Source organism: Etheostoma spectabile, chromosome 3 (assembly GCF_008692095.1).
Source record: "Etheostoma spectabile isolate EspeVRDwgs_2016 chromosome 3, UIUC_Espe_1.0, whole genome shotgun sequence".
Lineage (NCBI taxonomy): Eukaryota > Metazoa > Chordata > Actinopteri > Perciformes > Percidae > Etheostoma > Etheostoma spectabile.
Window position 1 is genome coordinate 2,072,507 of NC_045735.1, and position 14,572 is coordinate 2,087,078.

Consider the following 14,572-nt stretch of genomic DNA (forward strand, 5'->3'; position numbering starts at 1 on the left):
GTGTGTGTGTGTGTACGTGTGTGTGTCTTAGCGCTCTCATTTGTCTTTTATGTTGCTGGGATCAAAGTGGAGTGTGAAGCTTGTTGGGGTGTGATATATTCAGGCTTAGCAGCAGCATGTAAGCTGGAGTCTGATGAGTCTGCTATGTTTGGCTGAAGGTCCCTTTACACTGCAGAGCCGGAGGTGGTGGTGGTGAAACGAGAGAGAGGGAGAGACAACCGCAAAGAAAGAAAGATCAAATGTCAAACTACGAGTAGTCTAAAGAAGAACCATAGATTTTAGAATCTACTGAGGATTAGGGCTGCAGGAGATGAGAAAAATGCAGTATGCGATACCTTTGTTGAATATCGTGATAACATTCTTACTTGTGATACATGTTCATTTTAAAGTGTACTCTGTTGAGTACATTTATTGTCTAAGCCTGTTTTCCCCAACATGTTTCATATATAGTAGTAAGAGTCGACTGATGCATAGGCACAGTTGATTTTAGCTCATCACAAGTATGTCGGTGTTAATTGACGTATGCATCGGCTGATAAGTAATAAGAAACTGCATTACAGAAATGCCAAAGAAGAGCCATCCGCTGATGAGCTGGCTCCTAACAGTCTCATTCAGATTAGTCAACGGAGCTGTACTTGTAATGTGACAAGTCCACACTCTCACACATGTAATCATTCAGGCTGTTACACACAGCTGTTACCGGTTACACTAATTTGCTCCATCCCTTCCCACTCCTGTTCTAACCGCTTCTTACCATTATTGCAGTGGCATCACTTGCCTTGTACATTATGTACCAATATTCCTTATATCAGTGTTATATGTAACTGTTGGGTTTCCTTTTTTTCAAATATTTTCTCCTCACACTGTTGCACTGCTGTTTGGTTTAATTTTGTGGAGCTTCTTAAAGCTTTAGTGCGTAACTTTTTGACTTTTTTAAATGTCCGTTACATTCAAGCCATTGCCAAATGAGCTAAATAAGACTATCAACACACAACTCTCTCTGTATTTCTCAGTAGGGCTATGTTCAGAAGATTGTATCGTCCGGGGACTTTCCTGCTCAGAAACTCAAAAGAAGATATTTATCTCTTCTGAAGAGTCCATCATGTTGTTTAAATCCTCCGTGTGCTCCTTGGCTACTAGCAACTGCGGGGAGGAGGGGTGTGTGATCACGTAAGGCTTGTATCATGTGGACGCGTCGACAGTGTAGTTGTCATTACTTAGAATTCCTCATGGGGGCGACAGAAACTACGCACTATGGCTTTGAAACACAGTGCCTTTTCTGGCTCTATGTCCAAAAAATAGCCCTAAACTCTTTGAATGAAGTGTCTCTGAATGAAATATATTTCTAACACATGTATATTCCATCGTCATGTTTGTAATATTCATAATTAAAGCCTGTTTTCTTGTAAAAAAAAAAGTTATATATTTAAAACTTCAGGCTTGCCTGTCAAATATCTATATAATATCGGGAAAATATAATTTTTTTTCGTGAAATTGCATTTGTTAATTCCTTGTAACACATTTTTTATTTCACATGGCAAATAATATTATTAATTAAAGGAATTGAAACAAGTAAAGGAAAGAGTTTCCTCTCCCAGTCTTGGAACAAAAGTCTCACCCTGCCTCTTTCCTCTTCATTAGACCTCTTTAAACAAAACGGCAGTAAAATAAAATAGGGCTCCTATGCGCAGCAGACAGACAGTGAATGGGCCAATGTGGTAGGTGCGAGATGCACATGGTTTACCTTTCAGCTTAGTGAAGAAGATTTTTGGTCTTTTACGCTAGTGATGGAGGATGAGTGTAGCATGCAAATCCCAGAATGTAGGCTTCACAGGCAGACACGAAAGGTTTGATTTTACAAATGGCGTGGTGTGTTTGCGTGTCTCTGTCTAGATGCAGAAAGGTCAGCTACCCGAGAGATCTCCCCAAGATCTCCCTCATCTTCATCTTCGTCAACGAGGCGCTGTCGGTGATCCTGCGCTCAGTGCACTCAGCTGTCAATCACACGCCGGCTCACTTGCTTAAAGAAATCATCCTGGTGGACGACAACAGTGATGACGGTCAGTACAAATGGCAGATTTCCTTTGCCGTCTCTCAAATGAGGAAAGTGGCTTTTACTCCTTTTGATTTGAACCTGTTGTAAATATAATCTGAAAGACTGTAGTTGTCTGTTTAGAGGCTGGTGAAAAGAGTACAGAACACCAGGAGGGTGGAAGAGGGCTCCCAGCAGGTCTTGGTTTGAAACACTGGCCTGTCTCCTGGCATTATTGGGGAAGCAATAAACTAAAAGTCAAAAGTCAAGTTATCCTCTATCCTCATAATCATTTTTTTTTTAATTTTGTTTCATCAAATACTCAAAAAAGTGACACTAGAGTTAAAAAAAAAAAGTATATTGCTTAGTTGATGAATCATGCAGATATTAAACTTAGAATAGAAAATATTGTCCTGTTGTGTTAACAATAGCCAGTTGAAGGAAATGATTTTACTCTGTCAGCTTGACAGTTTTCAGAACCTGCAAAGATTTTTAGTTACACTTGAAGGTATCTAAATAAGAGGGACATGACACTGTCATAAACGTGTCATAAACATAAAAAACAAGTCATAAACATTTATGACATAACGCTTCTTTTAGTAAGCGTCATTCGGTTTTGTCATGACAAGTTATGGTTAGGGTTCATGTGTTCATGACAGTGTCATGACACTCTTATGTAGATACCTTCAAGTAAAGTGTTTATGATTACGTTTTAGAGATTGTTTAAAGGAGACACGTTGATTGAAGTTACATGTAAACTGAATTATATCACAGTAATTCAAATTCAAGATTTGATTAACGCTGCTAAGTCAAACCAGACGAACTAGAGGTATTCTGTATTCCAATCACAAATGGTTTAATCACAGCATTTGTTTTGAAAACGTGTTTAAAGATCCAGTCAGCAATCTCTCGTGTAGTAATGGTGTAAAGATGGCTATGTGTTGATATGTTGGTTTTTCTTTATGCAATTTGAATGCACAAACTTCTATAATGTACATTGTCTTAAATAACTTTTAGTTATCACCTATCAGCCTTCACAACCCTGTATTGTTTGAAACACACACTCACACTCACACTCACACTCACACACTCACACTCACACACACACTCACACACTCACACTCACACACACACCATCTTAAAGCTGCTAGGTTCAGAATTTGAAAATGTTTGACTTTGGCGTGAGAACTTTGTTGCTGCTCACCTTCCTAATCTGACCCGGGTTCACTGAGATGAAAAGGCTGAGCAGCACATAGACTGCTCCAAGCTCTACCTCAATTGTTCCATTATTTTACAAATAAAAACTTTTGCTGTCAGAATAATGTGAATGATGCTTTAATCACATACAAATCAACATAATAAACTAATTGGCAGTCTTCCCAAGAGTTAGATGAGAAGATTGATTTGTTTCTCATGTCCAGAGGGTAAATATGAAAACAAAATGTAAAAGCATTAGTTTACTGTATTATTCGGAGGCCATGTCAGACTATTTCTTGGCTCTAAGCAGTTGCCAGGTAACCTTTTGGAGACTTCAGGAACTTACTGGTCCCAGCCAGTATTTAACAGGCAGATATGAGTGTGGTGTCAATATATTCATCTAACTATTCCTTTAATTTCCCTTCACAATGGCTAACAATTCCCTTTGTCTATGGACAACTAAACAAAAAAAACCGTTACCTGTTATGTTACCTGTGGTTCATTACTACAGGTGATATAAGTGTTTAAACAGCGTCCTACACTCATCTGTTGCATACAAAGAGTAGGAATAAAAACACCCTCCATACATAACACAAAGCCTGATGTTCATACTTGTTGCATGCTTGTTACTTATGAACGTGCTGATACGTTGTTCCTTGATGTGTTACTGTATGGGACAAAGGCATTGAACTGGTGTTGGCACGACAAGGTGATGAGCATGTCCTTTACAAAAGCTGTGATCATTGCTTTTGAGAATTAAAATTTGCTGAGGTGTCTGATGGTGTTACATACTACAGGGCAGACAGGCAGATAGAGGCGGAGCACCGCAATTGGATGTCACGGGAGAAATGTCCCTGTCTTATATACTGGGCAGGGCTGCCATGCCGGGCTTTGTGAGATGAGGGGACAAAGAGATACCGATGACGGGAGGGGAAGGAGATGAAGCCAGGCAGAGCGAAAAGGAGAGTGGTGGTGCAGTCAGGAATAATAAAGAGCAAAAGGTGTTGCTGTTGGAGCAAAATTCGGGAAGAAGGGATGAAACTAAAAGAACGGAAGAAAAAGGTTGATGAGTGAAGCCTGCAGAAGGGTTTGAAAATAAGCAAAGTGATAAAGAGGGACAACGAAGAAGAGGGAAATGGAGATGAAGAGGCATCAGAGAATGAAAGGAGAGGCTGAAAGAGCAAAGCAGGCTATTACAGAGAGTGGCAGAAAGAGAGAGAGAGAGGGAAAGGATGGGAGACAAATAGGATTTAAGATAAATGAGGTCGGACAGAGAGGAGAAAAAGACTGCAAGGCAATGGATATCCGGAAGAGAGAGGGCAAGCAATCTGACAGAACGGAAAGCCAGATAACGAGGACGCAGGGAGAGAGATGAGATAGTCGAGGATTTAAAGGCTTAAGACTGCCGTTATTCTATTTCTCTTATTTTCAACCAATCTTATGAAAAGACCAAAACCAACAATGCCTTAGCATGTCACTTAGAATGGCGCTGTGATTCAGGATTCAGTTTTATTACAACTTGGGTTTCATTTTTGTAGTTTTTGGTGTTATTCTTGCAGGTGCAAATGAGTTAATCAATGAGACAACGTAGCTAAAAACAAGAAACATGAGTACTGAGACAATCCTACAGGTTGGAAACAAACTCCAACATAAAGGGGAACAGGTTTAGACACTAACTTTCTGGTTCGACTTTGACTTTTTTTTGCTTTTCCGGTGCAATGAGGGTTTATTAACAACATTACGGGTGCACTCACAAGCCGTTTTACCTTTTCAATAAAGTAATTCATCTGGTTAAACTGTAGGCCTGCTCATGTTTCTTTTCCTAGTGCATGTCTCTGTGTTAACTCGGTGAGCACATTGCTTTGTTTTTAACCAAAACCATTTTTTAACCATGTTTTTATTCAAGAAAGATAAGACAATACAGATTGAGTAGTTTAGGTACAGTGTCTTGATTTTTGTTTTCTTATTTAAAAATCACACCTATCCCACCCACATTACCCACATACTGCCATTACCAACATAACAAAAGCAAAAAAATTAAATAAAAATGATATAAGGGAGGTTGAGAGAGGGAGCAATTCCCACTTTGTGTAAAGCTCTGATCAGGTATCAGACGACGCAGCGGTGTACGCTTGTTAGGCAGAGCTGTTAGGGCCTTATATTATCTGGGGGGAGCGTGTTAAGCCTTTCAAAGTAATAATAATAATAATAATACATTTTATTTATAATGCCCTTTACATTTCACAAGGAAATCTCAAAGGGCTACAGTTAATAGGGAGTTAAAAACAGTTTCCGGAGTACGATAACAATTTACAAGCAATAATAAAACACCATAGAACTAAAATTAACAGTGACTGTTTAAGGCCTTTTGAAATAATAGTGTCTTTAGGCCCTTCTTAAAAATCTCCACAGTTTGTGGGCCCTCAGGGACTCTGGGAGGGCGTTCCAGAACCGAGGGGCGACTGCCTGGAAAGCCCTGTCTCCCATTGTGGACAGTTTAGTCCTAGGTTGGGCAGGCGATAGGTGGAGATGGAGGAGCGAGGTTTCGGGAGTGGGTGTGTGGTGAGGAGTTCACTGAGGTAGGTAGGGGCAGTTCCATGAATGCACTGGTGGGTAAGTAGACAGATTTTGAATTGAATCTTTGTTTAATGGCAGCCAGTGGAGGGATTCAGGACCGTTGTGTGTTATCATATTTGCGCCTCCTCGTCAGGACCCGGGCAGCGCAATTTTGAATATGTTGGAGTTTTTGCAGGCTCCTGCCAGGGGTCCCAACGAGAAGGGCATTACAGTAGTCCAACCTGGAGGAGACAAAAGCATGGATCAACTTCTCAGCATCTGGTTGGGAGAGGGAGGGGCGGAGTTTGGCAATGTTTTTGAGGTGAAGGAAGGAGACCTTACAAAGGTGGCGGATGTGGGTGTCAAATGTAAGATTTGAGTCTAGTCTGACTCCAAATTTAGTAAGTGAGGTATTTATTTTTTAGGTATTTAAGTACATCAACAATGGATCCCATATTTTATGGAATCTGTCAGTTGATCCTCTAGAGAAATACTTAATTTTTTCTAATTTCAGGAATAGCATCAGGTCGTTAAGCCAGACTGACGCATACGGTGGTTTAACTCAAGCACTCTCCCTCTACGAGCCAACGGGAGGCAAAAGTAAATGCGTTTCTCCTATAAGTGGTCATAAATACCTCACTTACTAATACACCAAACATGGCCATTTCTGCGTTCAGCCTCACATCGGCGTCAAATGTTTCATGTAAAGTTTTGCAACCGTTGACCAAAAGTCTGTAAACTTTGGTCTGCCAATGCGAGAAACATAGAAACAATGGCTAAAACTATGAGAACAAGAACAAAAAATATCTTCCTTTAAGACATGTTTTTTGTGCTGGTGAAAACTTTTGATAGCAGGATGGTGTACAGCATGTTAGAATGGCTCAAAATAAGATATAATTGTAAATAAGTAACATGTCAGACAGTGATTGATCTGTTTTAATAGGTTTTGGAAAACAATAGAGGTGTATGGCTCAAAGGAATAAGCACTCAGGCAATACTTGTCGGATCAATTTGTTATTGGTTTTGGTCTTTTCATGGAATTTGTCAGCAACAACAAAACTATAGAATATTATTTTCTTTTTTGAGGAACATATTGAACCCCACCACCACTCCACTCCTCTCTCACTTGAAATTGCTGGTTGGCTGAGAGCGAGCTATCCATCACAGAGTGGGAGAGATTGCAGCCGTGCAGAGGGTGAGGCATGCAAACAAATAACACTCACCACTCTCACCGCCTGCACGGGCCATCCGGCTCTGTGGCCTTGCACACCCGAGTGTGTATGAATGATGAGAGAGAGAGAGAGAGAGAGAGAGAGAGAGAGAGAGAGAGCATGGGAAACAAGTTTGTGATCAAGAGTGTTTGTGAGTGAGAAGGAAATGAAAAGAGGCACAGAAAAAGAGATGGAAAGACACGAGAGGCTAATGGATCTTCTCATCTAACTCTTGGCAAGACTGCAAATTAATGTTTATTATGACGATATGTATGTGATTATAGAATCACTCACATTACTCTGACAGCAAAAGTTTTTGTTTGTAAAATAATGGAACAATTGAGGTAGAACTTGGAGCAGTCTATGTGCTGCTCTCAGCCTTTTCATCTCAGTGAACCCGGGTCAGATTAGGAAATAGTCACGCCAAAGTCAAACATTTTCAAATTCTTGCAGCTTTAAGATGTGTGTGTGTGTGTGTGTGTGTGTGTGTGTGTGTGTGTGTGTGTGTGTCTGTGTGTGTGTGTGTGTGTGTGTGTGTGTGTGTGAGTGAGTGAGTGAGTGAGTGATTGATGCAGAGGAAGAAGCCTAGCGAGTGTTTGGGTCTGGAGGCCAGGAGGGAAAAGGCTGATAAGATGATTGGGAGATCAAAGGTGGAGCAATCTGTGTTGCTCAGGAAGCAGAACCTGTTTGGTTGTTTGGAATCTGTTGGAGCTCAGAACCGCGCCACAGGGAACAGAGGAGCAGATTCATGTTGTCTTTCTCTTTCTGTGTATGTCATATGTATCTTTCTTTCTATAAAAACTGATCGTTGTGTATTTGTGGTGGAACTTTTGGTTTGGTTGTTTTTGAATGTTGCTCCTCAGTGGTGTGGCTGTGTCATCTACCCCCAGCACTAAACCCAAACTAGATTGGTTGAGAGTAAAACAGGGCTAAAGGACAGATTTCAAACCATTTGAATGTTTTTTTTTGTATTTTTTAATGGCAACAATGGCTATCTCTAAGGCTAATCTGTAGTCTGTAGAAAGTAGATGGAGAGATACATAAAATGTGACACTTTACTGAGAGCTGTAGAGAGATGATCTATTCTTTTACAATCTTTATTTAAGCGGTCAAAGGTAAACTACTGTTCTGTGCTGCAAAACTGGAACTAGCAGAACTTTAATATGTTTCTCATGGACATATCAGCAAGATGGATGATGCTCTGATCTCAAATTTAAGGACAGTCTCTCCAACCATCACCTGTTGTTTTGTTCTGTGCATAATCTTTGTTTTTTACGGACTGCAGAGCAGCTGAAAGGACCACTGGAGGAGTACGTGAACAAACGCTACCCCGGCCTGGTGAAGATTGTCAGGAACCAGAAGAGAGAGGGACTGATCCGAGCCAGGATTGAGGGCTGGAAGGTGGCCACCGCTGAGGTGACGGGGTTTTTTGACGCCCATGTGGAGTTCACCCCATCCTGGTGAGTTAGTCTGGTTTTAGGATCCCCTTCTCCCTTTTTAGGTAGAATGAACTTCACTTGTCCACATTTATGTATCAGAACAGAGTATACAATATTTAATAGTGTACGGCCCAGTGAATGACAAATCATGATAACAGCAAATAATACATGTTTTTATCACTTATAAAAGAAAGCAGCAAAGTGCTTTACAGAAGCATTAAAGAAGATAACACAGGATAGCAGAAACAGCACAAATTGAAGACACAAAACGCAATTTCACACCTGAGAAGTTTTAAGATAAGGAGAGGAGGAGAAGGGTAGAGCCTGTAGAATCATGTTTAAAAAGACACCGCAGGACATAAAGCTCATCAAATAACAAACACAACATAGAGCAAGCATTACAATAGGACATTTTACAGAAGCCTGTCGATAAAAGTTAATTTCAAATAATCCTTTAAAAGATGAAACTGACTTGGCCCAGATGTAAACACTTGACTGCTTTCAACATTTTTGCCACATCCCGCTGACACCTTTTTGTAGGTCTCCTACTCATTTTCCAGCTCAGTGTGTACTTTTCAGTATTTACACAACCCAGTTCGCTCAGCATGCCCTCCAGAGGTGCACTGAGCTGAATCAAATAGAATTAGTAATTAAGTTGGTACAACTTGAGGGATCATATAACTGACTGAAGTGGGTGAGAGAGCGGAGATCTGAAGAGAAGCTTTGCGCCACCTGTCTTTAACTTTGTGTCTGTAAAGTGTGCATGTGTTTACACTCTTTTCAGGGCCGAGCCGGTTCTGGCCAGAATAAAAGAGGACCACAAGAGGATTATTCTGCCTTCCATCGATAACATCAAGCATGACACGTTCGAGGTGGAGCGCTACGAGAACTCAGGCCATGGCTACAACTGGGAGCTGTGGTGCATGTACATCAACCCCCCGAAACAGTGGTGGGACGAGGGGGACATATCTGCTCCCATCAGGCAGGCCAACTTCATTTATATAGACATACACTTGGAAGACACACAAACAAAAACAGAATGCAACAATGGACATAGTGTCACAGTTGTTAAAAGGACAGATGAGGATCTCACATTTCCAAGGATGCAGATTCATGTCTGCATTTGCACATAATAACACTTCTCTCTATCAGGTCGTTACCATTTTCATAGCAAAAAAAATCCAGTAATGTTTGAAGAATAACATTGTTACACATTGTTACACATTATTAAAAGTTCATCCTCTTGGAATGAGTGAGGAAGAAAATGAGCGGAAAAGCAGACTTCCTCAAAGTAAAACATTAAAAGAATTAAAACTCTTAAGTACAAGGTGTTTGTGCCGCAAATGGGATGTTTATGATCTGATTTTCACTGGGAAATTTGTGTTAAATGTTATTTCCATTCAATTTTGTAAAGATTTATATTGTTGTGTTTTCCTTCGCAGGACTCCCGCCATGATTGGCTGCTCCTTCGTGGCCAACCGCGACTACTTTGGCGAGCTCGGCCTGCTCGACTCAGGCATGGACGTCTACGGAGGGGAGAACATTGAATTGGGCATCAGGGTTTGTGTGTCACCCAGTTTTTGTTCCGGTTCCCCCTTTACCCCTATAGGTTCAAGGGGAGCAGTGGCCACCGTAGTGTGGCACCGCTGATAAATGAGACGCCATTAAGAGTCCTGGAGGACCAGTCCTATGTGCACAGCTCACAGCAGGGCAATGGAGACAAATAGGTCACATCGAGCAGGAAGGAAGGGGACTTTGTTGCTGTAGATTTAGAGTGACTGGGGAGTCTGCCATTGTTTTGCAGGTTTTTGTTGTTTTTGCTAAAAGGCAAAGGAAAGAATATTTTAAAAAATGTTCTCAGATTTCTCTGTTGATTAATGACAAGTAGTGTTTTCTAAAAATGTTCTACCTTTGGATTAGTGAAGCGTAAGCCATTCAATCTGATTTATTCAATCTTTTCATATTAACATTTAATCAAATAACTCTATATACAACTAATATGAAAGAGGTCATTTGTAGGTCCCCAATCATAAAGTGAATACCCAGCATTGCACAGAACAGAAGTGAGCAACTAGCAGGGTGAAGAGAGTCAAACATCTAGCAATAAATATTTTTCTCAGAAGTTGGTGGAGACCAAACTAGAGCTAAAAGGAGATTAAACACTGTATTTACACGAATCAGGGGATCAGAACAATGCATCAAAACATTTAATGTTGCTCCATGTATGCTGTTAGCCCTGACTGACTTTACAAGGTTGGGGATATTGTGGTGGTTGTGTATCTATCAGCTTGTTATCCTATTGTCTGCCATCTCGTGGCCTAACAAATAGTATTACTAGCTTTACTTTCCCTGTTCTTTAACAATATGTACCTGTAGGTGTGGCTATGTGGAGGCAGTATGGAGGTGCTGCCATGTTCCAGGGTGGCTCACATTGCACGGATTAAGAAACCCTACCACAGTAACATAGCTTTCCACACACGACGTAACGCTCTACGCGTGGCTGAGGTCTGGATGGATGAGTACAAGTCCAACGTTTATCTGGCCTGGAACATCCCTGTGGAGGTGAGAGAGTTCCCCTGCAGAGAGGATGTTTCCAATCCTGTTTGATTAAGTATACTTTACCATGTGGCAGGTCATGCTAACTACTTCTTCTGTTTATTGCACATAAACTCCTGGTGCTGTCAAAGGAAACATGAAGAGCAACCCTTACTGCGGGGCAGATCATTCTTTTCAACAGCTATTTAAAATAAGACATGTACAAACCTTTATAAACTGGGAGTTAGTTGAATCATTATCGTGCTAGTAATCAATAGACAAAAGCAAAATGTACATCTGTGTTAAAAAGAAAAAATGCCTATGTATGGCAAAGTCTTCTCATAATGACTCCTTGTGCTCTTGCAGAACCACGGTATTGATTACGGTGACATCTCTCAGAGGGTTGCGCTGAGGAAGAGTCTGCAGTGTAAGAGCTTTGAGTGGTACCTCGACAATGTTTACCCAGAGATGAGGAGGTATAACAACACGCTGTTCTACGGCGAGGTGAGTCAGCAGTCAAACAGACATGAAGGAGATAGAGATTGGAAAGAGAAGCTTGTAGATCTAAGGTTTGGTGCATTTGCACAAATGGACGGAACTACTAAAAACAGGGATAAGTGAGACAAAAAAAAATCCTGTATGTGTATATATACAGTATATATGTATGTACTATGTGTATATACAATACATATGTATATATGTATGTGTGTGTGTGTGTGTGTGTGTTTATTTATATATACATATATATATATATATATATATATATATATATTTTCATACATACATACATACATACATACATACATACATACATACATATGTCAATCCCTAACAAAAAGAGAGATAATATCCCACACAGTGTCTGAGCTGTTATTGTAAAACATTGTAAAATGTTAAGAAATGTTTATTCTGCTTTCGGATCTTTGGATCTATCTTTTTTAGATCTTCAAAGATGAATTGATTACTCAACTACTTACTAACTACTAGTCAACTATTAGATTAATCGCCTAAGTCATTTTTAATGCAAGAAAATGTGAAACATATTAGACTCCAGCTTTTTAAATGTGAATATTTTCTAGTTTCCTCCCTCCTCTATGACAGTAAACTGAATTCTTTTTTTAGTTTTGGACAAAACAAGCCATCTGATGATGTCATCTTGGGCTTTGGAAAACACTGATCGACATTTTTCACGGTTATCTGACATTTTTTATTCCAAACAAGTAAATGATTAAACGAGAATATACTTAATCGTTAGTTGCAGCCTTCATTTTTTTTAATTGTACACATAGTGATTCATAATGCTGACTGGCTGACGGCAGCCATGAATTTTTGGGAAATACCTGAGTACTTTTCTTGAAAACGTGTGCCGAGAGAGATTGAGTGTGGTTTTCAAAGACGCTTATATGATTTCAGATTCGTAACTCTAAAGCGAGCCACCTGTGTATGGATCAGGGTATGAAGGAGAACCACACGGCCACCCTGCACCCCTGCCATGGCTGGGGTCCTCAGGTACAACATGGACACCAGACGCTCAACCAAATGGCCCCAGAGTGAATCTCTCACCACTATCTTTGCTTCTCTCTTGAAAACCCACCCAACTCCTTAGTGTCTTTCACAAGTGACATGATTTACAGCTGGGTTTTCTTATTCAGGCTCAGCTGAAATCCTCTTAGGAGAGAGTTCTGCTGTCAGGATAAAATGTTTCTGTGTTGCACTTCATGTGCTGAAGCACTAAGTCAGCCAGTGTCAGTTCCTCAGCCCTTCAGCTCTCTGTGGTAAACAGGTGCTTTCATGAGTGCAGGTCTTAGTAAAATGCTAAAAGCTAGCAGAGCTAAACTTCAAATCTGTTAGTGAGTGCAGCACATTATCACCCTTCCTGCAAAAGACGCGCTTAAGTTGCATTTTTAAGTTATCCATCGGACAAAACAACAAGTGGTCCAAAATTTAGATATGTGGTGGGTAACTTAACAGTAAACAGATGTTCCCTGTGCAGACTGTTGTATGAGTGCTGTTCCTGTGTTTTCCCTCAGTTAGGACGTTACAGCAAAGAGGGTCAGCTGTTCTTGGGCCCTCTGGGCAGCACCGGGGAGGACACTCGCTGTGTGGTGGACGATCAGATCAGCACCTTTCCTCAGCTCCTCAACTGTGACAAGATTACCAATGTTAAACAAAAGACATGGCATTTCTCTCAGGTGAGAAGTAGAAAGGTTTCCTCAGTGAAATAATGTATTGTTTGTTCACAAGGAAAGCAGAATTTCATTGTGTTGTGAGTGCTGAATAACGTAAACCTGATGTGAACGTTAGAGCCAAGCACAGACATGTAATTGATGGGATGAAATAAGATTAAATCTTTACTTAGAGGTCTAGTTGAAGTTCTTTAATGTTACAAATGTCACAAAAGTTACATCAAAGCAGTCATATGTAAAGATATTTGTTCAGAGGTGGGAATCACCTTTTATATTGATGTTTTTCTTCTTAAAAACTGTATCATAAATCAGTAATAGTTTAGTATGTCAAACAGTAAACATATAATAAAAAAGCATAGTATGGTATGTCATAAAAAATATGATAAAAGGTCATAGTATAGTATGTCATAAAAAAGTCATAGGATAGTGTCTCATAAAGCGGTAATATAAAAATGGATAGTATAGTATGTCATGAAAAACATAATAAAAAGTTATATTATGACTTTAAAAAGTCATAATATTGCGTGAGTCATCCCAAAAGGATCAATAAAGAGAAGTCTAAGTCTAAGTCTATTATAGTATGGCATTAAAAACTAATACAAAAAGTCATAGTATAGTATGTCATAAAAAGTCATAGTATAGTATGGAATTAAAAAACTAATACAAAAAGTCATAGTGTAAAATGTCATAAAAGTAATAACATAAAAAATCATAAAAGACCTGTTAATTGTCATGATGAATCCATTACCTGAGGAGATTGATGGATCCACATTAGGCCTGGGTCCTGTCACATCCTGTCACAGTCACATGTGGTACACGAGCCATCAGTTAAACGCTGTCGCTCCCCCTGCCCTGCAGAATGAATCGATCATAAACAGAGCCACGGGGCGCTGCCTGGAGGTGGTGCCGGCCAACGTTTACTTCGGCCACCTGCTGGTCCTGCAGCCCTGCTCCGGGCAGAGGTGGACCATCAAGAACACCATGAAGCAGTAGCCGACTGGGACCAATGACACCAGAGGCCATTTCCAGGAGCTGTCAGGTCCCTGTCGGCTGAGGGACAACTGATGAGACAAAGGCTCCTCGTCTTCTCAAGAACATTTTGAAAAGTTTCAGAGATATGAGCTGTGAACATCTCAGCGATACAAGTTTTTTTTTTCTTCTTTTTTTACAAAGCGGACATTCATAATAATGCAAATTTACCATATGAGGACTGTTTCTCTGTTCATCCAAATTTGACAAACTTTCAATGTGACATTGCCATAATTCCTGTGCCACTTCTCTTCATGGTTTTTAGGTTCAAGGATGAAGATTTGATCAGCCAAAACTGTGTTCTGTCTTATGTGGGGCAAAAAACAAGGTTTCTATCTTCAACCTCAAAACATGTCTGCATTATCTCATTCTGCATCATGTCATGTC

General features: G+C 40.2%; 1 protein-coding gene across 2 annotated transcripts in view; it reads left to right on the plus strand.

Annotated features, from left to right (window-relative positions):
* Window positions 1–14,572, plus strand: part of galnt17 (polypeptide N-acetylgalactosaminyltransferase 17) — a 19,602-nt gene that overhangs the window by 4,254 nt on the left and 776 nt on the right. For both annotated transcript variants that reach the window (XM_032512062.1, XM_032512061.1), the window contains exons 4-12: window positions 1,894–2,060; window positions 8,282–8,456; window positions 9,220–9,417; window positions 9,878–9,995; window positions 10,812–10,997; window positions 11,337–11,474; window positions 12,384–12,479; window positions 13,001–13,162; window positions 14,015–14,572. The exon at window positions 14,015–14,572 is cut by the window's right edge and continues 776 nt beyond it. In XM_032512062.1, the coding sequence (XP_032367953.1) occupies window positions 1,894–2,060; window positions 8,282–8,456; window positions 9,220–9,417; window positions 9,878–9,995; window positions 10,812–10,997; window positions 11,337–11,474; window positions 12,384–12,479; window positions 13,001–13,162; window positions 14,015–14,149 (1,375 nt within the window). In that variant the 3' untranslated portion in view covers window positions 14,150–14,572. The remainder of the gene's footprint in view (window positions 1–1,893; window positions 2,061–8,281; window positions 8,457–9,219; window positions 9,418–9,877; window positions 9,996–10,811; window positions 10,998–11,336; window positions 11,475–12,383; window positions 12,480–13,000; window positions 13,163–14,014) is intronic.